The 25072-nt window shown below is 32.5% G+C and overlaps 5 protein-coding genes across 12 annotated transcripts; 2 read left to right on the top strand and 3 right to left on the bottom strand.

The window, feature by feature from the left end:
* The first annotated feature begins 3056 nt into the window (after nucleotides 1-3056).
* On the top strand, nucleotides 3057-6012 carry LOC114186797 (RNA-binding KH domain-containing protein). 6 transcript variants are annotated; one of them, XM_028074817.2, is made up of 8 exons: nucleotides 3057-3228; nucleotides 3306-3428; nucleotides 3520-3605; nucleotides 3762-3901; nucleotides 4540-4674; nucleotides 4761-4886; nucleotides 5163-5306; nucleotides 5388-6012. In XM_028074817.2, the coding sequence occupies exons 2-8, from the start codon at nucleotides 3316-3318 to the stop codon at nucleotides 5544-5546; spliced, it is 903 nt and encodes a 300-aa protein (XP_027930618.1). In that variant the 5' UTR covers nucleotides 3057-3228; nucleotides 3306-3315; the 3' UTR covers nucleotides 5547-6012. The 6 variants fall into 6 exon arrangements, with proteins under 6 accessions (XP_027930618.1, XP_085530418.1, XP_027930617.1 ...); XM_085674292.1 differs by having other exon boundaries at nucleotides 4761-4892; XM_028074816.2 differs by having other exon boundaries at nucleotides 4758-4886.
* A 1766-nt stretch (nucleotides 6013-7778) lies between these two features.
* On the bottom strand, nucleotides 7779-11329 carry LOC114189000 (uncharacterized). 2 transcript variants are annotated; one of them, XM_085674843.1, is made up of 3 exons: nucleotides 11112-11329; nucleotides 10533-10796; nucleotides 7779-8045 (listed from the first exon to the last, which is right to left on the bottom strand). In XM_085674843.1, the coding sequence occupies exons 1-2, from the start codon at nucleotides 11179-11181 to the stop codon at nucleotides 10561-10563; spliced, it is 306 nt and encodes a 101-aa protein (XP_085530969.1). In that variant the 5' UTR covers nucleotides 11182-11329; the 3' UTR covers nucleotides 7779-8045; nucleotides 10533-10560. The 2 variants fall into 2 exon arrangements, with proteins under 2 accessions (XP_085530969.1, XP_085530968.1); XM_085674842.1 differs by having other exon boundaries at nucleotides 7779-8254; nucleotides 11112-11318.
* A 1815-nt stretch (nucleotides 11330-13144) lies between these two features.
* On the bottom strand, nucleotides 13145-15475 carry LOC114188141 (elongation factor 1-gamma-like). The gene is made up of 7 exons (XM_028076688.2): nucleotides 15336-15475; nucleotides 15070-15216; nucleotides 14933-14993; nucleotides 14800-14852; nucleotides 14612-14713; nucleotides 13913-14417; nucleotides 13145-13732 (listed from the first exon to the last, which is right to left on the bottom strand). The coding sequence occupies exons 1-7, from the start codon at nucleotides 15342-15344 to the stop codon at nucleotides 13353-13355; spliced, it is 1257 nt and encodes a 418-aa protein (XP_027932489.1). The 5' UTR covers nucleotides 15345-15475; the 3' UTR covers nucleotides 13145-13352.
* A 4172-nt stretch (nucleotides 15476-19647) lies between these two features.
* RAB11C (RAB GTPase 11C) lies at nucleotides 19648-20672 on the top strand. The gene is made up of 2 exons (XM_028077555.2): nucleotides 19648-19939; nucleotides 20027-20672. The coding sequence occupies exons 1-2, from the start codon at nucleotides 19775-19777 to the stop codon at nucleotides 20516-20518; spliced, it is 657 nt and encodes a 218-aa protein (XP_027933356.1). The 5' UTR covers nucleotides 19648-19774; the 3' UTR covers nucleotides 20519-20672.
* Nucleotides 20673-22292: 1620 nt separating this feature from the next.
* Nucleotides 22293-25059, bottom strand: LOC114188891 (ras-related protein RABD1-like). Of its 2 annotated transcripts, XM_028077557.2 has the most exons (8): nucleotides 24918-25059; nucleotides 24756-24828; nucleotides 24631-24678; nucleotides 24495-24542; nucleotides 23959-24030; nucleotides 23688-23843; nucleotides 22665-22768; nucleotides 22293-22520 (listed from the first exon to the last, which is right to left on the bottom strand). In XM_028077557.2, exons 1-8 carry the CDS (start codon nucleotides 24929-24931, stop codon nucleotides 22430-22432), a joined length of 606 nt encoding a protein of 201 aa, XP_027933358.1. In that variant the 5' UTR covers nucleotides 24932-25059; the 3' UTR covers nucleotides 22293-22429. The 2 variants fall into 2 exon arrangements, with proteins under 2 accessions (XP_027933358.1, XP_085530967.1); XM_085674841.1 differs by lacking the exon at nucleotides 24918-25059 and having other exon boundaries at nucleotides 24631-24777.
* Nucleotides 25060-25072: the final 13 nt, after the last annotated feature.

The raw sequence follows: 25072 nt of genomic DNA, 5'->3' as shown, positions 1-25072 counted from the left end.
ACTAAATTATAATTCCGATTAAACTCTAAATAAACTTCAATACAATCTAAATAAAATCTCAAATTATGTTAAACTCCAAATACAAACCAAAATCAAAAAAATATAAATTACTATCTAACATCAAATCATCATTGTCACTTATCAAACTATAGTATTAGAATCTTGAATGGATAAATCCACAACATTTTCATCTCTTGAAGCATCTTCTTTATTCTCATCTACAACAAAACAAGACAAAAATAATGTTAACTAATAATATTATATTAAAAAATTAAGTATTAAATAATTAAATTAATTTTACAGGACTAACAATAATGTTACCTGTTAGTTCAAAATCATGCAACCAATTTTGTGTTATAATGAGTGCATCAACATTCTCTAGAAAAACGATATTTGGTTAACACATGAGAACCAAAACTAAAAACAAACTCACTGGCAACATATATATATATATATAATATATATATATATAATAATATATATATATATATAATATATAATATATGATAAATATTAGGATAAGATTAGGATACGTTCATATAAATATTCAATAATTATATAATATATATATATATATAATATATAATATATGATAAATATTAGGATAAGATTAGGATACGTTCATATAAATATTCAATAATTTTTAAAAATATGATAAATATATTATTATTGTATAAATTCAAATTAAAATTATATTTATCAAAATTATTAATATAAAAAAATAGAAATTGTTTTTTACTATAAAGATTTTACAATTGTATAAATTAAATATAAAATTAATAAAATATCAAATACAAATAGAACACATATATGTTATCTATAAATTGAAGTAATGATCCATCAGTCATAAATAGAAATCATGAAGGATTTAATTATGAAATAAAATCTAACTGATACAAATTTTAGCCGTGTAAGCTGTGTTCGAGTAGAATTGATGCTTACGGGTCAAATTTCACTTATCAAAACTTTATTTCGCGAAACAGAACTATAAAAAACAAGCTTAATTGTTTTTTGTTTACATAGTTTAAATGATTTTGTCTACACAGTTATATTAATGATAACCTTTAAATTTAATCGTTTAAAACAATAACATTTTGACTAGTTTGGGTCAAGAAAAAAATTAAAAATATCATTATCTGGTAAATATGAGGAAGTTTTTCTTCTTCGTCTCTATTATTATTATTTTATTCATTAATACCTAAAAGTTGTACACTTTTTAATTGAATTTTTATTTATTTTTTCGTGTTAGATGAATAATGTGATTGTTATATTAGTTAGTATGTTTTTCCTATATATTAAAAATGTGATATTTCATATTTAATATAATATGATAATATGATTAAAAATTTAAAAATATGTTAAATAATGAGATAATTATGCTTTTCAACATCGATATACTTTGATTACTTTAGTTAAAAGCGTATTGAATTACAATATCATTATACTTTTAAATGTGACAGTTAGGGATATCAACGAGGCGGGTAGGGTATGGATAGCAACTCCCCCATACCTTATTTGTTGGATAAATATCCGTCTCGTACCCGTATCCATATCCGTCGGGTATTCGTTATGCGGATACCCGTCTTTTTTTTCCATATCCACGGGTATCCGCAGGTATTTACAAAATTATTTAAAAAATAAATATTTAATCATAAATTCAAATAAAATAAAATAAAATACATCACTGTCATAAATTTTAAATAAAGTTCACAAACTCAAGTCCATACAAATCCAAATAATTATAAAAATAAATATAGAATGACGTTGAACACAATGAAAATTCTTTAATTAGTGTTTTGATCAACGAGCTCACTTTCTCCGATTGATTCCTGAAAATTAGTCAAATAATAAACCTCAACTATCATGTACCAAATATTCTTATTTTGATTTCATCATCTGACAACAAGCATATCATAAACGTCACTGTCTATATAAAGTTTGATGTATATGCCAAATTTCAAAGAAGAGAAAGAGAGAATGTCAAGAAGTGTATTCGGAAGAAGACAATGCACCAATACTTGAAGCTGGAAAAATAAAAATAGAAGACAAGACAAGATGTGCAGCTTAGAAAAGATTATGTCAGAGTGTTTTTTACTAATATATATATATATATATATATATATATATATAAAGGTATTTTTGTGAATTAAAATTTAACGGGTACGAGTATCCACGGGTACAAATACTATGATACTCATACCCGCCCCGTTAACATGCGGGTATCAAAAATACCCGTACTCAGGGTAGCGGGTATCCATTTTTTACCCATTGCGGGTTTTATCCGCGGATACTCGCGGATATATATATTTTTGACATCCCTATTCACAACCAACAAAAATTGTTAATATTATTTAGTTTTTATTATCCAACATATTTTTAATAAAAATAATGAGTTATTCATCCACAATACCTCACATTTTTTAATTTCCTAATACATGGATTAACAAAAATACCATTTTATGAGATAATGATCATGTTACTAGATTAATAAAAAAATTAAATAAGAAAACTGGATTAAAAAGTATAACAAATTTGAATATTCAATAAATAAGAAAGAAAATAATAAAAGAATTTTTTCTGAAACCAAAAGTCAAATATTTAATATAATACTTAATGCCATCAGTGTAGTATTAAATAAAAACAATTTTCTTCACAGAGTATTAAATATTACATTTATTGAATATAATGTAGTTATTAAAATTAATAATTAAATATACATTTATCAAATGCTTGACCTTTTCTTAATCTAGACCTACATGCATAACAGCACACTACCCGAAAAGTAATTATTTCAAGTATTAAATATAAACTGTTATCAATGATTTTATATCTAAGAAAATTATATATTTATTAAATGTAGTAATTAGAATGTAAAATGCGTATAATTATTTAAAAATGAATATCTGCATACTCAGACGTACATGTAAAAAATATCTTGAAGTTTTTTTTATTAGTTTCAGTATTTACATATTATATATAAAACATATAAAATGTTAGTTTAAAGAAATACTTTAAAATAGAAAAATAAAATTCATGTTAGCACAGACAATAAAATATATATAGTGTTTGGTTCCGTTCCGTTCCGTCTCTTATTTGCGTCTCCGTCTCTCTCTGGCTTTGGTGGTTTGGTATAGGGATTTGGTGTGTGGCTGTGGGGTTTGCGAGACACTCACTCAGTCACTCACTCGCTCAGTCACTCGGTCACTCACTCTGCTTTTCGTTCATTTGGTGAGTCTCTGCGTGTTGTGTTCATGTGTGTGTGTTTGCAGAGTAGATTAACTAGGTTTGGTTTGGTTCGGTTGCAGAGAGTGAGTGATGGGAGAGAGGATCCATGGCGGTGGGAATGGGAATGGATGCTATTTCCATTTTCCTCCTCCACCGTCCCCTGTCCGCTCCTCTTCCTCCTCTATTCCTCCAGATCGCGAAAGGTACTTCCTTTTCCATTATTCACTTCTTCCTTCTCGCATTACAATCTCTCCGCCCAACTCAACTCCCTCCTCCTAATCTAATAATTTTCAGATATTTCGCTGAACTACTCGCTGAGAGGCAAAAACTTGTGCCTTTTGTACAAATTCTTCCCCAATGTACCAAGCTTTTGACTCAAGGTATGCGCCATTCCAGTTTATCATTCCCATGCCTTTTGATTTTTCATCACCTCCTTCTCTTTCTAATTCTTTGTTTATGCATGCATACCTTTTGTTTGATTGATGTATACGTTTACTCCTACTCTTTCATTCTTATTGTGTTGTTTTGTGTAACAGAAATCAGACGCATGTCGGGATTTAATCAAGGTTTTATCGATCATGAAAGACTCGAGCCAGATAGCCCATTCAGGCCCTTGGGTCAACATCCAAATACTAGACCAATGGAGTTGGAGGGATGGCCTGCTTTGCCAATAGAGGTCACTCAAACCTCTATCTGTTTTTTTTTTGTTATATCTATATTTTTTTCAACCATGATGATTTGCATTGTGTCTATCTTCCATATAGTGAACTCATTTGGTGTCTAATGTGTCTTAGGACGACTTTTTTGGACTTGTTAACCTTGTATTTCGTAATTGTGTCATTGTATTTTAAAGGATTGTTTTACACATAGAGGCAGGTATACGAAAGATTATCTTTCCTGCATTGGAATGCCACTAATTTTGAGTTGATTTTTTAGAATATTTCATCTCCGAAATTGTCCAGTTTAATGGAAGTTTGGGGCATTACATATACTCTAGATTTAACCTGTCTTAGAGGCAAATGTTGTTATATACCTTAACATGTTTTGGACCAGTCCGTATGCTTGCCCATCAGCTCTTCAGCCCTATTACGGTGAATTCTTGATTGCTTTTTATCTCCAGATTTTGGCTCACTGGAATTTTAAAATCATTGATGCTTTTAGCATTTACATTTTGAAAAATGAAAATGCTCATAGGTGGGCAATTTATGTAAAGATTTCTTTTGAACTGTGAGAAAACTTGGTGTCAAGGAGTTTGGGTTGTTATAACAGCTTCTGGTTATAAAGAGAGATCTAAATACGAAATCCTTCTTGCAGGACAAAGCAAATCTCCAAAGGATGGCATCCTTTCAAGCGCCACCAATGGGTTGGCCTGGGACACAAGGAGTTCCATCTACTCCTGTTGTGAAGAGAGTTATCAGGCTTGATGTTCCTGTAGACAAATATCCAAATGTAAGTCAAATCCTTGTTATTTCACTCCAGTTTATATCAGGTTTTGTTTTTCAAATGTAATAGCTTTTAGACTCAAATCTCAGCAGTATAATTTTGTTGGCCGAATTCTGGGACCTCGAGGGAACTCATTGAAAAGAGTGGAAGCCATGACTGAATGTAGGGTTTACATCAGAGGCTGTGGCTCGGTAAAGGATTCTATTAAGGTAAAGTTGGTATGTGTAAGTAAACTTTCTATTTCCCCCACTGATATGCATAATCTGATGCGGTGAACATTAAACATTACTTTTAACAACATTTCTCAAGACTCAACTGGCTCTCATCCAACTCTAGTGTAGCTAGCTTCCCCTTGGTACTTTGTAATTAACTTTCTTTCCCAAACTTATACAATTTCTAAAAATATTTTTTGGATTTCTCATTACTCATACTATAGTAAGTTTGATCGTCACATTTGTATTATGTATTCCAATTTCCCTATATTTTCTTTGTAGGAAGAAAAGCTTAAAGATAAGCCCGGATATGAGCACCTTAAAGAGCCATTGCATGTGTTGGTGGAGGCGGAGTTTCCGGAGGATATAATTAATTCTCGCCTGGATCATGCAGTGGCAATTCTAGAAAATCTTTTGAAGCCTGTGGTATAGTTATATTATTGTAGTTATTGCACTAATTGTGCCTTCTTTTTCTTGGTATCTTGCTAATCTTTTTAAACCCGCCAGGATGAATCCCTTGATCACTATAAGAAGCAACAGTTGAGGGAGTTGGCTATGCTTAATGGTACTTTGAGAGAGGAAAGTCCAAGCATGAGCCCAAGCATGAGTCCTAGCATGTCACCTTTCAACAGTACTGGAATGAAACGAGCCAAGACAGGAAGATGACCCACCCGGAAATTTAACGGTGGATCATACATTTTTCTAAAGTCAAGTTATTAGCATCTGATTTCTTAGACTTTGTGATGGTCTTTTCACTGATAACTCACCAGAAACACCCTTGTGCTGAGTCTCCTCAAGAAGAAGCTTGCTGGGACTGGGATGATAGATGGTTTACGCCAGATTTAATTTGACGTCCATTCTTTGGCGTATTAACCGCAACAACTTTTGAATGTCGTTTTGCTTAGTTATAGTATTAACTAATTTGCAGCTGCTACTTAGTAGCGTACACTTAGTTCAATACCTTTTAATTTTTTAGTTATTTTGCATTTATCACATTATTAAATTTACATACATGCATATAAGAGTGTTGCAAGCATCTCTCTCTATATGCATGGTATTGACTGAAACTAAATAAACAAATGGAGTGTCTTTCATTATTGTGACATGATATATATATGTCATTGCTGTTCAAGGATGGTCGATTCAGTTATTATTGAGTTTGCTAACGGTATTTTGTATAGTTTGATGAACTGAAATGTGAACTATGAAGTCATGGTATTCAAGTTGTTCGACCGCACAATTATTATTCTCAACTAGTGCTTAGTGAATCTGTTGTTAAGATTTGATTTTATGAAGCAAAGTTGCATTTCTCAATTGAACCATTGTAATAACTGTAATAGTTTGTAATTTATTATGCGTGTTGAGCTTAAAACATTTTGGAGGACTGAAATTCCTTCGCCCTTTTTAATTAACTAATTTGCAGGAGCATTTAATTAGTCACTTCTAGAAGAATAAAGTACCACTACTACGAACGACAGTTGCGATAATACAAATACGATGGAAAGACTGCAATTTTCATGTACTTTGAGAAACGATACTGTTATTTGATATTTTTAATACTTGTGGCGTCAGCATTATTGCTGCAGCTCTCATTGTGCAGAAAAGAAGGGTCAAGACATACTCCACCCCATGAACGAGCCTTTTTTTTTTTTCATTAAAGGAGTAAAAATAATGACACACAGTAAGATAACTGCTTTATTCATCCGTTCAAGGCATTTCTTCTCAACTTTTGAAATTATAAGAATTCTCCGGGAGAAATATATAATAATAGTGCAAAACTGAACCCAACTGATGTAGCTTTACATTTGTTCAAGGTTGTGAACGCTGTCCTCTGCCATAGATAGCGTGCTATGGAATTATATAATTTTTTTCAACCATATATGCACTGTATACACACAAGGATTATCAATTGAGATGAATGTTTGTAAAAAAATGATAAGTTATATCGTACAACCATACATTCATATAATTTGGGATTGAATTACAAAGTCATTTCATTTTTAAGTTATCTTATAATCTTTTTTAGTTCTAACTATGGTCTAATGTGCATCCGTATGTATAATTTAAAGACAGAATGCACCCGTTTTAATACGTAGAATGATAAAATAAAAAAAAAATAGTCACAGTCCTTCATATCCATTACATTAATCTCGTTGTTAATCGGTTATAATATGGAGAGATTGGATTGATCACACATTACATGATTTAAAGAGAAAAAAAATGAGTAGACTTCTTTTTCCAGTCGCTATTACATTCTTTTAATGTGAGAATAATTAGAAATACTTCAATTTGATTCGCGCAGAAAATTGGGATGCAAAAGAAGAAAACACGAAAAAAGGAACCACGTGAAATTAACGATAGAAAGCAAATGATAAAAGTGAGAGAATAGAAAATTTGAAGATTAAGAAAACAAACGACAAAAGTGAGAAAATATAAAATGTAAACACGAGAACAAATGACAAAATGAGAGTATTTTTAATCTGGATCATAGATATGAACAAATACAAATTAATTTTATATCCTCTTACCTCTCATGCTAAACATTCATTCAATTCTTATACTCTATTTCTCAAAATCGCACCAACGCACATACACATAGAAACATATTACATGTATGTTTGCTAAACTCTCAATTTTGTAATAAATACTTCACTCTCGCCAAAATCCCTCCAGAACTACCATTTTTTTAATTTTAATATAAAAAAATGTCAAACGTGCCATGATTTATTTCAATTTGAAAGACAGAAAAAAAAGGTCTTGGCTGTCTTATGGATGATGCATTAAAGATCTTTTTCATAAATAAACTATGAACTGTTGACCAGAAAAAGAGAGAAGAAAGAAACTACGCTAAATAACGTTATGTAACACAAACCCTCTTCATCCTTCATGCCCAGGTGATTTTAAAAAACAAATGTCACCCATTCATGGACAACCATATATTACCCATAACATGTCAAGACTACAATATCATACATATCAACAAATTTCAGGTGTATCATACTCAAGACGACCACCAGTCCAATCTCTGCAAATTAGCATTCTCTACATCTACTATGTAGATAAATAAATATCTATTAAAAAAAATCATCAAATAGCATTACAAACAATGAACTACGGTTCTTCACTCCAAGAAAGTTTTAATCCACACGTCCACCACCATCATATCTGTCTTCGGCAAGAAGCGACATTATTTTGAAGGCAAGGCAAATGCTAACGAGTTATAAGGACACTTGTTAAGCATTGAAAAATTAAAGTACTGTATTATATTAATTGTTGTGCATTTCACCATAAATTTTTTGCTACTTTTTATTGTTAACAAGTGTCCTTGCACTTGTTAGCATAACTCATTTCAAAACAAATAAACTCGCATAAGCCTGCAATCAGAAGTTTTGAAAGTATTATGACATAATTTACCATATACGTGAGCTTAAAAGAAGATCACCCCCCTTCAAAATATAAACCCTAAAAATATTTAGGTGGCAATGCACGAGATCCACCTAGTAGGGTGTGGAGAGGATAGGTGTACGCAATACAAGTAGATAGATGGGTTATTTTCAAGATTTGAACCTAAGAAGCACAAATAAAAAACGTTGCGATTGAGCTAAGATTCCCCTAAAACCCTATAATAGTAATAATCAACAAATAAATGAAGACACCGTAACAGGATTACTTCTGTTTGCCAAAATGTCACTTTCCATCAAATGTCCTTACTAATGTGCACACATGCCTGTTAACTCCTTAATTGTAATTATTGTACGACTTGGGTGTTGTAAAGATGTTAAGATTGGCCTTTGGCCCTTATGAGTTGGGTTGAGAGCTTGACAGCTGTGTTAAGTTGGAACAGTAACAAGATGGGCTTAGAAGGAAGAACAACACTCAGGTAAGAGCAGTTCTGGAGATGAGAAGGTGATGAGGAAAGTCACGAGGCACGGTGGTTTCAATTAGCAGCTTTGGTAGCTTCAATGTTTCCGAGAGTAACATGACCCAACTCAATTCTATGGTTTACATTTTTCTACCACTACATTTCTGATTCATGCTCTATTTATTATTCATTTCTTAGTCTTTGCCACTGGTTTCTCTATTCTATCATCGCCTTTGCCCAAGTAATTTATCCCTAAAATCTGTATGTACAATAATCCAAATAAAGATCCCATATATAGTTTGACAACCATGTGCAACAGAGCTAAGAGCTCTGATAATGACATTTCACAAGCTGGTTCTGTAATGATGGTTTCAGATGTTTATGGTACTTTTTGAGCAAATGACGATGGCTGCCTTGGTGGACTGGGTATGTGATAGTAAAAGCTAACATACCGCAGTGCCAAAGGCTTATTGCATTGCTAAGGTATAGCTGAAGGTCATAACATAATACAGACTCAAACCCTTACATGTGCTAAGAGGTTGTTTCTATACTCAGACCCACAACCAACCAGTCACCAAGAAACAACTTTACTGTTGTGACATGGCTTTGTGCTGTGTGGCCCCTATGTCTACGATAAGGACTTGGGTATTATAAGATCCCTAGGTCCCAGATTGAGCAATATGAGATGTTAAATGGATATGGTGACTTGGTTTCCCCATCTCCCTAACAATTAACTTTTAAGAGAGGGTTCTCCAAGCGCTTGAGTGTTTAATAGTCTATCTGAGTGGACCACAAGTTCAACACGTTGAATCTTGAGCCTGAGAGCATAACTCAAGGTTGTGTTTGAGTACATGAGATTTGGTGAGGTAGACAAACCATATACTAAAAAGATCACGTACAGAAGGAGTGCAGTAGAAAGGCAAAAAGGTACAAATACATGCGCACATTAGCAATGCAACGAATCTTTTTTTCTGATAAACCTTTGAATTACCAAGAATAGAAGAACATTAAATATATTTATTTTACCATTTAATATTTTATATCAGAAAGGTTTTCCAGACCATACAACAAAAGAACAAAACTTAAGTACCTTAATTGATTTGATATAGTTCTTGAAATCAAATTTAAGGTTTCACCTCAGACACAGTAAGTAACTCACATATTAGAGGTTGGTAAAACTTCAATTTTAATAAGGGCATGTAAAACACAAATAAGCATCTAACTTATAGCACCTAAGTTTTTTTCATTACAAAAAGGCAGAAACTTAAGTGCACTGTCATATAGTATATGCTTTTAATGCTGTTATCCAATCCAATCAAAGTAATAAAATTTGAGTTTCGCCAGGGTAACTCAGATAATAAAGGTTCAATTACCATAGCAAAACTCCAATTTTGATTGGATTATAAGACTATAGTGACACAAGGGATTAACCTAGAGTTTAAACTCAATACTGAAAGGTGTATGGACACTAGCAGCAGGAGCATTTAAATACTCAACAAGAGAAAGGCTTCCCGGCCACCTAGATTAGAAGGTGTAAGAGCAAAGGTTGGCAGATTTCTGGGTCATTAATGGTTATAGGAGAAATCCCAGGCTCATTCTGATTCGGTAACACGTGTCCGCCAACAAATCTAAGGTGTTAATTAACTCTCTCAAAACTCTCCTCTTACGATCATGAAAAAGAAAAAAAAAAAAAAAACTTTAAGAATGGAGAATTTAGGATTTGACTTTATAGAAATACAGTTTGGGCGAGTATAAGAAAGAGAAAAAGGGGATAAATTATGATGCAATACCAATCTTGAAGATGTCGAGCTGCAGAGGTCAGTCCCTTAGGCCAAGCTCAAGCTCTAACTCATCATCCTCTTCGAACAACTTCAAAAGACGAGCGTATTGTTCTTCCCTTTTCTTCTTCCGCCAAAGTTTGAAAAGTGCAAAGCAGAACAAGGAAAACAGCACAATCCCAATTATTATAAGGACAATTATAGTACTAGGGCTTCTGGTGGCAAAATGTTCTATCTTCGTGAGATCTTTAGAAACAGCTGAGTCGTCGGAAAAACCTAGAAAATAGCCCAAAAAGGAAAAAAAAAAAATAAGACATTTTAAGGTGGAAAAGCAAGCAATGAACTGAAATGAAATCAAAGTCGGAAATGCAATTGATGAGAAACGGTCACGCACATGCAGGCATCGAAACCATTCAGATAATACAAAAATTTCAATCAAAGCGGAGACATATTATAGAATTGCGTGGTCGTTTGGCATCGAAAACAGAGATGAAGAATTTGTGGGTTTCCTAGAAGCATAGATTGCAACATAGAGTAGGAATTGAATGAAAATGAAAAGGGAAAGAATTAGGTTAGGTTGAGGGAACGAACCAATAACGAAATGCAAAGAGAAAGCAAGAAGGATGAGACTTAGCGATCGGTTTCTGGCAATTGAATTCATCTCTGTGCGATGCGATGAGATTGGATGCGATTTCAGCTTATTTGGTTTCACGTGATTTTCAAATGTCTTCTCTCAACGTTGAACATTCAACATTGAACTTTGAACGACCCTTTCCCTTCTTTCCCCTTTTCTAATCTTAAAAAAAAAACATTATTTTCTTTCCTTTTCTTTTGCTTTTACATATCACTCGTTCCCTCTTGTAATAAAAAATAACGAAATTATTATTATTATTATATTATAAAATTAAATATAAATAATTTTATAATTTATTGTTAATAATTTTTATTTATATTTTAAGTAATATTTTAATTAAAAAGTGTTAAAAAAACAATTAAATTTAAATAAATAGTCATTTAAAAACTATAATTAGTAAAATAATTATTTTAATTTAAAATAACTTTAATTTAAATGATCATATTAAAAAGTAAATGTATACACCAAACAATAAATATGGAAAAAACAAATTCATTTGCATATAAAAACTTCACTTTTTATCTACACTATATTTTTTTTATTGTTATTATAAAAATGAGTGGGAATACATGTATATTTAAATGATAATTTAAATTATCTTCTGTCAAAAGATAATTTTTAATTTATTTTCACTTTAGAGAAAAAAAATTACTAATAAATATTGTTATAAAAATTTTAAAAATATTTAAACCAAAACAGGTCTTCATGATTGTCACAATATGTGATATTAATAATTCTTTGGTCAAAATTATTTTTACGTGAGTTTATTCTTATGCTTTGTGATATTAATAATTCTTTGATTACTGTGCATATTTTATTGAGAATTGAGTTGGATTCTTTGATTACTGTGCATATTTTATTGAGAATTGAGTTGGACGGAATGTTCATGTTTTTATAGGTTTTTTAATAATTTTGCCTTCATTCCTTAAATAACGAGGATACATGTGTTCTAACTGTTTAACATTTTTCTTTAAACATTTAAGTGGTAATTAATTTTTTCAGAGATGACGTTATATTCCAACTTTTAGATGAGGTAAACTATAAAAAAAATTTCAAACAAATTTTCTAAAGTTTTGAATTAACAATTCATTTTCTTAAACAATATAGTTTTAAAATATTAAAAAAATAAGAATGTTACATTAACTCGTGTAAAAGTTTAATTTTTTCTTTATTGTAAGAGTTTAATTTGCGTGTGATATTAACTAGTTTACATAACATGTCAACAACTCCCAAATATTTCCACCTCACCTAAACGAGAAATCCAAAGTAGCTTTTGTAAAATTTTAAGCTTTTTATTGCAGTCACTTTTTTATACCAATAGTTTACTTGTAAAACAATAAGCATTTTTCAAATTAAAATAAATATAATTTTTAAATTTAATCAAAAATATTTTTCATACAAGGAAGGGAAAGTGAAACACACAAAAGATAGGAAGAGAAGATCATGAAAAGAAACAAAATATGTGAGATTGGGTACCAAAACAGATGACGTTGAAAAAACAAATATAAAAATGTAAAAATATAATTTATCAATTGAAAGATGACACCAACTTTCTCTTATTTTTCTTCTGAATAACGCTGACATTCTATTTCTGTTAAAATTGTATAAAAGCATCTCTTTATTCTAAAAAAGACTACTTCATAAATAAAACAACCTAGAAATGCTGATGGTAATATTATAAGAAATAACTCAAATGATATAATGTCAAAACTTATTAATAAAATAATCTAAAAAATCTTTAAATAGTAAAAATTGTAAAAATAATGATAATTCAGTTGTGCAAGATATAACTAAAAAAGATAGAACCAATCTTGTGATTGGTTATAAGCTTTAAAATATTTATTTTTTTGAAAAATAGTTTCCAAAACAAAAATACATCATAAAATCTGACCTCTGCGGTATTTATAAGCAGTCTTCTCTACAATAACAAACAATTTCCACACACGGTCTATGATAGGCCTAATAAATTTCATACGTACGCATTGACGTCTTCACAGATAAATAAATTTGTGTACTAGTCTTGCCAAAGTAAACAAAATGAACGTATACCAAAATCACCCTTGTAAAAGTTTCAACGCTGACAAAATCACCAAAACAAAACAGCTAAGAACTCACTATAACAGGCAAAAAAATAGAAACCAACTCTTACCAAAAGGCGCAACAAAATCATAGGTTTTTGTAAGACTACGCAATAATTTTCACTTGAAGCACTTGGCATCCAGAAGAGGCTCTCCCTCAAATGGCTCATAATCCTCAATCATCTGACTCACCCGCTCTTTCTGAGTTTCGTCAGAGATGTCAACCTTGGTCCACTCGTACAGCTCCATATCATAGCACTCGTCAATCACAAATTGCGGAATCTCTTGCCCGCGGAAAAGCCACAACCCCTTAACCTTAAATGGTGCCTGTGATCCAATCACAAGCATCTTTCCAAAAGCATACTTGCGAGCCAGATCCATCCGCTGAAGAAAACCACCAACCTTGTTTAATGTCACAAAGGAAACAGTGTTCTCGTCGTTGTATTTGTAATCACAGAACCAGAGAGAATAACCCTCTGGATCATACATGTCCCAAAATCCTGCAAGTTCACAACGAGGATTATTTAACTTGATAAGATATCTGCCATCTCATATCAGCTTACTTTGACACCCTACGCTAAATAATAGTAACAAATCATGATGAAGAATGCAATGAGCTTTCGAAAACACGTGACTTACAAAATTAGACACAGAAACCACAAACATTGTCATCATAATACCTTTGATTGCAACCTCGCGGAAGTTGGTCTTGGTGTTTGAATAGAGTCTTTTCCACTCATCCAATATCATCTTGCTTGGAGGAAGAAGATCAAGAGGATTTTTGGGCTTGGGCTTGGGTGCCTCCTCCTCTGCCTCTTCCTTGGGCTTCTCTGGCTCTGGCTTAGCCACTTTCTTCGGCTCATCCTTAGGTTTGGGCTTCGACTCCTTAGGCTGGGAAGGCTTCTTGGCAGATGGAACAGGTGGAACGGCGTCTGTTTGCTTAATCTGGCCTAATATCTTGCGGAAATTGGGCTGGTTGACCAAGGTCCAAAAGTATCTCTCAACATGAGGGAACTCCGAGGTGAAGCTCTTAACTAAGAGCTGGGTGAAACCCAAATACAGGTTGCATGTCATTATGATGTCGGCAAGGGTGACGGAATGACCAACCAGATACGTATTGGATGCAAGGTGAGTGTTCAAGGCACCGAATGCTCTCTTCAACGCAGAATTTGCAGCCTCCTCGACCTTGAAGCAGACACAATCAGATGAGTGGATAAATTTCGAGAGACACAAAAAAAACATGATCGGGGCAGGATGATAAATATAACATTTCAGATGGATAAATTTCGAAAGACACAAAAAAATGATCGGCAGGGATGATCAGAGAAGAGATAAATACAATATGGAAGTTAATAAATGTTGTAAAAGATGGAGCTTACTGGTGGAAGGTATGGAGCGAATCCAAGTCTGGGTATGTACCATTTGAGGATATTAGTATCGATCTCCAAAGTTGCAAAATCAATCCACTGGTCGATGCGGGCCTGCAACGTGAAAAGGAAGAGCGTATAAATTAGGAAAGGGGAAAGATGGGTCAAAAGGGGAGTAAGCAAATAGATGGAAAAGTTACGTTATCAATGGGAGTAGACAGGAACAATGCGTTGTCACCGTTAAGTCGAGCAACTGCAGGAGAGAAAAGAGGACGATTTGAATTGAATTGGTAAATTGACGGTGGAATAATATGGAATTGCACGCAGACATACCGTAACGAGCAATAGCATTGCTCTCGAAGACTGGACCATCGGGTGTTTCCAACACAGGAGTCTGGTGGAAAAGGAAAGTTGATTGGTTAGGGATCGCATGAGCATGAGAATACATAGATATATCGATGCACACATACCTTCCCAAGAGGATTCATTTTGAGGAACTCAGGAGATTTGTTGGAAACAGACATTTCGAAATCGGCAAATTCCAGTTGGACACCACTGTACTCTGCTGCGATGAGAGTCTTGTAAACATTTTTGTTTCTTTTGGGTGCGTGCAGGATCTACACATGAACATTGCATTCAGGTTTATGAACATTGCATTCAGGTTTATGGTAAATTGCTCAAATAGTTGGTTAGTTAATTGGGAAATGGAAAAGTAGAAAGTAGAAAAAGAACTGACCAGAGCCATTTCTTAACTTAGAGCAATTAAATGAGTAGGCGCTTCTGCTCCTGCTACTCCCACTGTGAGACGAGACGAAGAAGAAAGCCGCCAAAGGAGGAAGAGATAGATTAACTTGTAAGCGAGGGCAAACCCTAAAAGACATGGACTCAGTAGAATCAATAGAACCCTACCCGACCCGACTCAAATTCAAGTCAAGTCAGCCCAAATACAATAACCGAATCAAATTAAATTGGAGGCCTGTTCCTGCACCATAATTCTCCTGTGAAGCCCATGTGGTTGAAAAAAATCAAATTAATCATCACTTTTATATGTGTTGTGTCTAAGGAATGAAAATGTTTCAAATTGTATAGGTAAGAAATTTTTTATAAAAACAATGAATTTACATAATTTAAAAATACAAAAAATAAGTTACAAGTTATATAATTTGTAAAGATAATTTTTGAATTATACATACAAATATCTATAGAAATTACTCATAAATTACATAATTACTTTAAAATTAAATAATTCAGAAATTTAAAATATTTCTAAATTATATCATGTAGAAAGATGTGTAATTTAAAAACATTTTTCATAAAAAAAATGTCAATAGGACTTTTGTATTGTATATGTTTTAAGAGTCAATCTTAATGCAATTTGAAAGTTTTTTGTAAGATATTCCACACGTTAAAAAAATTCATCATAATCAAGGAGTTTTTTTGGTATTTTTTAGATTTGTACGTATTTTCATTTATTTATGTACATATTTAATTATTTGGAAATTATTTAGATTTTAAAATTATTTTACTTTGTCCTGTTAGTTAGTTGATCGTAACCATTTTACTTCACATAATTTTTTTAAATATGATTTGTGAACTAATTTTATGTTTTAAAATTGAAAATTTTGTAATTTTGTCGGACAGTATTCCTAAAATTGTGTTTTACATTAAGGATGGAAATTTGAGTCTTTGTTAATATTAATTAGTCTTTCCTAGCAATCTTATATTTTTTTAAAAACAAGGTCAATATCTTTATGTTATGCAACTTTTGAATGACATTTCGATGTTATTTTATTTAAAGAAAGGGTGGATATTACTTTGAAGTCAATCATATCCTTTCTTTGTGTACTTCGATAAATGAATTTTATTTTTTAATTTTTTATTTATTTCTATTTTCTGTTTATTTTATCAAATTACTTATGAACAATAACAATAAATAGTTAATTTTATATTTAACCTTTACGGATAATATGGTAACATCAAAATTTTCATATACATGTCTTTTGATTTGTTTTATGTTTTCATTTAAATTTGTACACATTTTTGTTTATTTATGTAAAATTTGTACACATCTAAATTTTTGGGAACTATTTGAATTTTAAAATTGTTTTATTTTACTTCTGTTATAATATCTTTAATTTTTTGATATATTTCTATTTCTATTTATTTTTTCTAGTTACCTATAACAATAAATAGTGCATTTTATGTTTAAACTTTACCATAATAGGGTAACATTAAATTTTGTATGTATTAATTCTTAAGTATCTTCTGATTTTTTATGTTTCCATCTAAATTTGTACACACTTTTGTTTATTTATATAAAATTTGTACGCATTTAAATTTTTGGAGGTTATTTGGATTTTAAAATTGTTTTATTTTGCTGCCCTGTTATTATATTTTTAATTGTTTGATATATTTTTATGTTTAATGATTTTTAAGTTCTTTTAAATATACTTTGTCAACTGTTTTTTATGATTTGAAAATTTTGTATAACTTTGTTAGACCTTGCTCCCAAAGTAGTGTTTCTGACCGTTTGGATCTTAATACTAATCAGCCTTTATATCATCATCTTTTGTTGAATCTCTTAAGAGCTTAATTATAATTATTTGGATTGTTATGTGAATATATTGATCTTTGTTGGAGATCATCTATGCCGAATGGATTACATATCTAATATAAATTTATAATGTAATTGTTTCATGTAATGAACGGTATTTTTTATTTTTTCACAAATTTTGTTCTTGTTATGACAGTGTCAAGACGTTTACTGTTTATACATAATTTAATCTCTTCAAAATAAGACTTTGGTTTATTTTTAAGAAGAAGAAACGATTATCAAATATTTATTTTTCTGTAATAGCAAAAGTGGACCTAATTAGATACGAGCCTCCTTATATTAAGTAAAACATCGGAAAGTCAAGGAAATTCTAAAATGAATGGGTTGAATACAATGACGTTATTAATGTTGACTTTTTAGTTCAAAGTCCTGAGCTTATTGATGAAAAAACTCCACTTTATGGTTAACTTTGTATATCACTTTAGATTACTAGGTTGTTTGTAGTTATATTTACATCTTGATCTTGATGTGTCATAAATATTAAAGATTGGATTTTATAATTTTTATTCTTAATGGAAGCCTAGTCAGTCCAAATACAACGACCCAATCAAATTAAACTGGAGGCATGTTCCTTTCTACACCCCCATAATTCTCCTGTGCAGCCCATTAAGTGGTTAGAAAAATCAAATTAATCATCACTTTCTTTTTCTCTGTCTTGTGTCTTAGAAGTAAGGAATGAAAATGTTTCAAATTGTATACGTAAGAAATTTTTTATAAAAACAATGAATTACATAATTTAAAAATACAAAAAATAAGTTACAAGTTATATAATTTGGGAAATTAATTTTTGAATTACACAATTAAAAAAATATTTTTAGATCCTAAATTACATAATCTAAAAATTATTACCATCAAACATAATTTTTAAATTAGGAATCCATTTGTTTTCAATAAAAAAATTACTCTAGAATTATATAATTCATAAATTTAAAATATTTTTAAATTATATAATCTAAAAATTAATGTGTAATTCAAAAACATTTGTCATAAAAAAAACAAAAGAAGTAAGAAGGACCTTTTATTATATATAATTCAAGAGTCAATTTTAAATTCCCAAACTATGCAATTTGATGTTTTATTTTTTTCATAAAAATAATAATTTTTACATTACACAGTTATTATAAATAACTAAGAATGTAAAAAAAAACATATGTACCTGCGAATAAAATCCACAACGGGTAGAAAATAAATATTGTAAATGGATATTTGTGAGTAACGGATATGGATATTTTGTATACCCGCATGTTAACGAGGCGAGTACGGGTATCATAATATTTAGAGCTGTCAAAACGGGTAACTCGACCCAACCTGGCTCGGTCCGCGACGGGTTGGTCACTTAGTGCGTTAACTCAACCCAACTCACTTATTAGCGAGCCAACAAAATTAGAACCTGACTCGACCCAGCACGGGTTGGCGGGTTAAACAGGTTGGCTCACTTAATTAAAAAAAAACACACAATTTTTTTCTTCAATACAAAAAAAACTAAATTATAATTCCGATTAAAATTTACATAAACTTCAATACAATCCAAATAAAATCTCAAATTAGGTTAAACTCCAAATACAAACCAAAATCACAAAAATATAAATTACTATCTAACATCAAATCATTCTTGTCACTTATTTTTTTTAATATTAATATATATATATATATATATATATAATATATAATATTTAAAATTTATTGGCACCAACCTAGCCCATCACGGGTTCAACCCGAATGAGCCGGGTTCTTAGTGGGTTGAGTTCATTTTTAACCCGTATTGATATTTATAATTTTTTTTCAACCCAACCCGAACCTGTGATGAGCCGGGTTAACTCGCAGGTTATAACCCATTTTGACGGCTCTAATAATATTCATACCCGTAGATACCTCTATCAGCTATACTCTAATTTAAATTTAAAAAAATGATTAAAACATTAATTTTGAATGTATTATTTTTTATCAATTGGTTTAAAAAAATCTTTCATCTCTTTATAAACTATCATTCAAGACTATTTAAATGTATTATTTGTACTTTTATAAAATTTATGAATGTTATGTATTATATATTTATTTAAATTTATGGTTAAAATATGTTGTTAAATATTTTTTTTTATAAATATCCGATGATAACCGTGGTTATTAAAAAAATAGAAGAACATCCACATATACAAATATTTAGACAAATATTTAGCTAAAAAGTAGAGTATGAAAAAACTACTACTCCTATCCTTACCCATGTTAGATATTCCTAAAAATAGGTTTTACTACTTCTCAATACAAAAGTAAATATGGGATCAAAATGAAATCTTCAGTTTTGTAACCTTATTTATTTTCTAGAATTGAACACAAATCACTCGATGGAATAATTTTTCAAGTAATTGTGTAAAAAGAGAAAAGGAAATTTGACTGGTATGAAATAGTAAACGTAATTGAGTTTTACAACAGACAGACATGGTAGTATTAAAATAAAATATAAGAAAAGCTGGGTGGGATGGGTGAGGAGGAGGGTAAGCCTATAGAAAAGGGTTTTGTTTTTATCATCAGTAGAAGAGAGGAGAAAAGAAAAAGAAAAGAAAATGGGTCGCGGAGCAGAGGAAGAGTACGATTATCTGTTCAAGGTTGTGCTGATCGGGGATTCGGGTGTTGGAAAATCGAATCTTCTGTCCCGATTCACTCGGAACGAGTTCTGTCTGGAGTCGAAGTCCACGATTGGAGTGGAATTCGCTACTCGCACTCTGGAGGTGTGGTTCCAGATCTGGTATTTTTGTTGCTGTATTCATTAATTCATCAATTAAGAATGAAAAATGACATGTAATATGTGACGGCAGGTGGAGGGAAGAAGCGTGAAAGCTCAGATATGGGACACGGCTGGACAGGAACGATACAGAGCCATTACCAGTGCCTACTACAGAGGAGCCCTCGGAGCTCTTCTTGTCTACGACGTCACCAAACCAACCACATTCGAAAACGTCACCCGCTGGCTCAAGGAGCTCAGGGATCACGCCGATGCCAACATCGTCATCATGCTCATCGGAAACAAGACAGATCTGAAGCATCTCAGAGCTGTTGCCACCGAGGATGCCCAGGGTTATGCTGAGAAGGAAGGCCTCTCTTTCATCGAGACATCTGCTCTTGAAGCTACTAATGTCGAAAAGGCTTTCCAGACCATTCTCTCCGAGATCTACCGCATAATCAGTAAGAAATCACTCTCCTCTACTCCCCACCCTTCATCTGCCACTGTTAAAGAAGGCAAGACCATCACGGTTGGCGAATCCCAATCCACCACTACAACCACCTCTTGCTGTTCTTCCTCCTCATAATTCTTCTTATCCCACTTCTTCACAATATGGATCTTTCCTGCTCTTGTTTATCAATTCTTTTCCTCGCTTTATCTAAACTTCTAAATATGTATAAAAGTAACTACACTCCATCATCCTTTTTTCAACATTCACAAATACCATTTTTTATTTCCTATTTCTTTGCTTTCGTTCGCATCTCTAACAACAACCACTCATACAAACGTTGTGTGCCGCCACTGTCAGTAAGTCATCAAAACGTAAGTCCATAACATATTTTCCTCTCTTGGGCACGCCGTCATCAAAAGAGAAAGGATGAAACTGCCAGTGTTCTACATTTTTTTTTTAAATTCAAGCAAACGACATATTTTCACTTATGTTTTTTTTTTCAGAAAAATAAATGAATCAAACATATTATAGTTTCTATCTTCGTTTTCGAGTTACTTTGATTATGATGACACATCCCAAATCATCATGCCTTCATTATGAAAATGAAGGCATGCTCCCCTCTTCCTAATTTGGAAATTTATTCATACAACCAGCTCATCTTCCTTCCCAACTTGCAGTTTGTAAATGACTTTTGTCTATACTTAAAATAAATAATGGTTTTTGTCTCCTCTACCCCCCTTTGGTATACTAATTTTTGATAATATAATATGAATCGAGGGAAGCGAAAAAGGCAAAACAGGATTCGAAAGGCAGCTGTGAACACGATATTAGAATATAGTAATCATTTGGAGTTCTGTTTCGGTGAAGTTTCCTTCTCATTTCCGCATTGCAACTTGAAAATTTTAAAAATTAATATAAATATTATGCCAATAGCGTAATAGAATCATGTCAATTTGGAGAATTAACTTAGTAAGTGTAAAATGATTTGTAATCGAAACGGTGAATGTTACCTTAATTGACCAAGTCTGAATTATGTACATGTCAGCGTGAACCAAGCCTAAAATGAGTTGAACGAACGAAACCACCAAACTTGACGTGAACCAGAAATTCCTAAAATGTTGAAAACAAATTTCATAGCTATATAAAGGCCCAATAGTTATTCTAAGCAACCGTACAATATAAACACAGTTCATACCAAATCAACGACCGGACCACTATAGTAAATACTGTACAGTGTCTTCGTAAGACAACATCAAATCTTCCTCCGCCGATCTGTTTGTAATTTCTCGACGATTTGGGGTTCTAGAAAGAAACCAAAAGGGAAAAGGAAAACATTCATTTACATTAAACAAAACGCGAGCCTGTAATTTATCCTTTCACATCAAATTTCAAACTCCCCGATAAAATGCATTTTCCTAGAGAAATTTTACCTGTCATGCTTATAACTTATTGCTGATTTACACGGAATATAAAACACTATTCATGATCTCTTTGAAAAGTAATATAAATGCTTGTATGTTCTAGCATGCATACGCTAACGAAGATGTGGTAATGTGGTGAGTGTGTGCGTAACCACAAAAACCCAATTCCTTGTAATCAGAAAAGTAACTCCACCGAGTCCCCGCCGTTAATTTATTTGTAGAACATTAAAATGTTGAAATATCAGCCAAAAAACTTTAAGCCTCCGACAACTTTCCCGACTGCAGGCGCACTGGTGATCCGAATATATGCGCCTTTTCAGGGTGTGAGGCTAAGGCGCACTGGTTTGTAATGTTCCATGCACTTACCACAAGCATATACCATTTACTTAGAATTTAATTGCCTTGTGGTTATGCAATACGTATGCGGAAAATGCGTGGCCAATTGCCTCCCTTCCCTTCTAAACAAGGGAAGTCATAAGGACAGAAGATTCAGAACAACATTATCCAGGGATTTAAATAGATGAACAGTCATATTTTAAGAGTTACTACTTAAACATCCATGTCATAACACAGTAAAGAAAGAGTCTCCCTATTTTCATATAACAGTTATAACAGACCGTAAAACCTAACCACAGCAGTTGCTGTTCTGTGGGATTGGTTGCCCCTTAATTTGAACGGCTTCTGCCGACTTACCAACAGCTGTTTGGCTTCCCATCCTGCACATAAGTTCAAATAAATGTTCAAAACATCTCAAAGGGACTTACTCGTCTAGTGTTGGAACTCATACCATCACAAGACATTGATTATATTTGTAGTTTAAAGATTCTAAATGAGAGAGAGGAGCTAGAGATATTAGATACTTCTTCTTAATCTCTGCTGCCATAGTTAAGAAAGCCTGTTCCACATTGATAGAGTCTTTAGCACTTGTCTCAAGGAAAGGGATACCGAGCTCATCCGCAAAGGCCTGTGATTCATACCCTCAATACATGTTAGACAAAGTACGATTATCCTAATCCTTATTTTCCGTTTAACATGCAGGGAAAGTAACTGATATTTCATAATCTACCCTTCAGGCACATGCTTCTTTAACTAAACAATTCTACATCAAATGGCACTGACAACTCACAATAAATGCAGAAGTGACCAGTCTAAAGTTATTATTATACATGACATATTTAGCTAATGATAAAAATAGCAATACACGCATTCAAAAGATCTCTAAATCTTTGCTAAATTTTTATTTATTTAAGAGAAACTGAGTTCCAAGTAATTGGAAATTCTACCGAGATAGCGCATCTCCAAAGAGTAAAAATATAATGGTTGTCATGCCTCTTTATTTGGTCATAGAATGAGAGTGAAAACATTGAAGTTCCCTTTCCTCTCCAATACCTCAGATGAATATTAAACGACATAAACTTTAGAATTATTACTATTGCTTTTGTTTTCCATCCCAAAAAGACCAGTATCTAGAATGAAACTGTTAGTAGTTTTTGAGGTAATGCGCCCCCTCCATTATTTTATACAACGCCACAGTTTTGATAGTTCAAGATGTTTAATGGTTTCGATAGCTTAGGGATACATGTGTAGCAGTTTCAATTGCTCAGGGGATACAAGTGTAAGACTTTTAAAATGTTGAATGTTCACATGCTATATTTAGAGTTGAATGTTCATATGTTATATTTAGAGTAATATGTTCAAAATTAATACTTTCCTTGATTAAGACATAGAAAACGCAAGATAAACTCCATAGGGGGAAATAACACCAGATGCCTAACGATTAATTTCGAAATAACACTGAACTCCTAAAGAGAAAAGAACAGAATTTCCGGATGAATCAAAAAAGAAAAAACGAAAAGGAAAAAAGTGATAATTCAATAATTTACCTTGGCCGTTTGTGAGTCTACGACCTTGTTATCAACCAGATCACATTTATTCCCCACAAGAAGCTTGCACACACTGTCATTTGCATATCTATCAATCTCATTTAACCACTGCTTCACATTGTTAAAGCTTTCCATCTCAGTGACATCATAGACAATCTGTTGCGATCCCAAAACTTATAAGGATTCCAGAAGTTTGCTCAAGAAATTCAATTAGTATCAAGGCAGGTATATGGTTTTTAGCGTAGATGATGATAGGATAAAGTTGATTTACAATTATTCCATGCGCTCCTCTATAGTAACTGCTTGTTATAGTCCTGAATCGCTCCTGTCCGGCTGTATCCCACTACAGGAAACAGTGAGTATCAGTGATTAGGGAAGGAGAAAAGATGATGCCTCGAATGGCTTCATTTTCTATGACAAGCAACATGGATAATGAGATTCACAGCTGAGGTCTACTTAAAATGACATATACGAAAAAACAGAATAAAACAATCCAAGCTTGGTAAGTGGGCAACAACAGAACAGAGCGTGACTGAACAAGGTTACAACGAATGGTGATGATGAACTGTACCAAAAATGTTTATGTGGAATGATGAAGATAAGAAGGAAAAAGATGAGAGATGGAGCTAGGTGTTGATTTTTCAATACCCTACAATTGGGTAAGAGGCGAATACAGAAATTAGGGCAAAATTGTAACATTCGGGTGGGTGCAACACAATATAACCAAAATAGATAATAGATAGAAATTGGCGTGACCAATAGTTATCCTGAAAACCTAAAAATAGAGTATAAGAAAAGAAAACTCACAATCTGGAGCTTGACGGTTTTTCCTTGTAGGTCGACGGTTCTGATTTTCTGGAGAGAGATAAGAAAATGTGTCGGGACATAAATAGAAAGAGAAAGAAAAAGAGTCAAAGAAGAAAAGAAGAGGAGTGATGATTACGAAATCAACTCCAATGGTACTTATGTAGCTGTCCACATAGGAGTCATCCTGCAAGGAAGGGAAGTGAAGAGATGAGAGAAAGCGAAGGCGAAAGGAGAAATCCGGTGAAGTGATGAGAGACTGACAGCGAATCGGAGAAGCAAGCATGATTTCCCGACGGAAGAGTCGCCGATAAGCAGAAGCTTGAACAGGTAATCGCTGAAATCAAATCAAATCAAATCAAACGAAACCCCAGATCAGTAACACTTTCTTCCCCCAACCTCTTCCTCTCAAACAAAAATACTTACTATTCGTTACTCATTATCGCAACCCTCTCTCTGCTCTGTGCTATGCGTTCTCCGCTCTTTCAACACCAAAACTTTTCTTCTCCTTCCCCGGTCCCCCCTTTTAATTAAATTCTCTCTTTTTAATATTTTTAAAATACCAAACTTCGCCATTACTC

The sequence above is a fragment of the Vigna unguiculata genome, chromosome 6, assembly GCF_037176805.1.
Source record: "Vigna unguiculata cultivar grain cowpea cultivar isolate G323 ecotype 2 chromosome 6, ASM3717680v1, whole genome shotgun sequence".
In the NCBI taxonomy this organism is placed as follows: Eukaryota; Viridiplantae; Streptophyta; class Magnoliopsida; order Fabales; family Fabaceae; genus Vigna; species Vigna unguiculata.
This window is presented reverse-complemented; position numbering and strand designations above follow the sequence as displayed.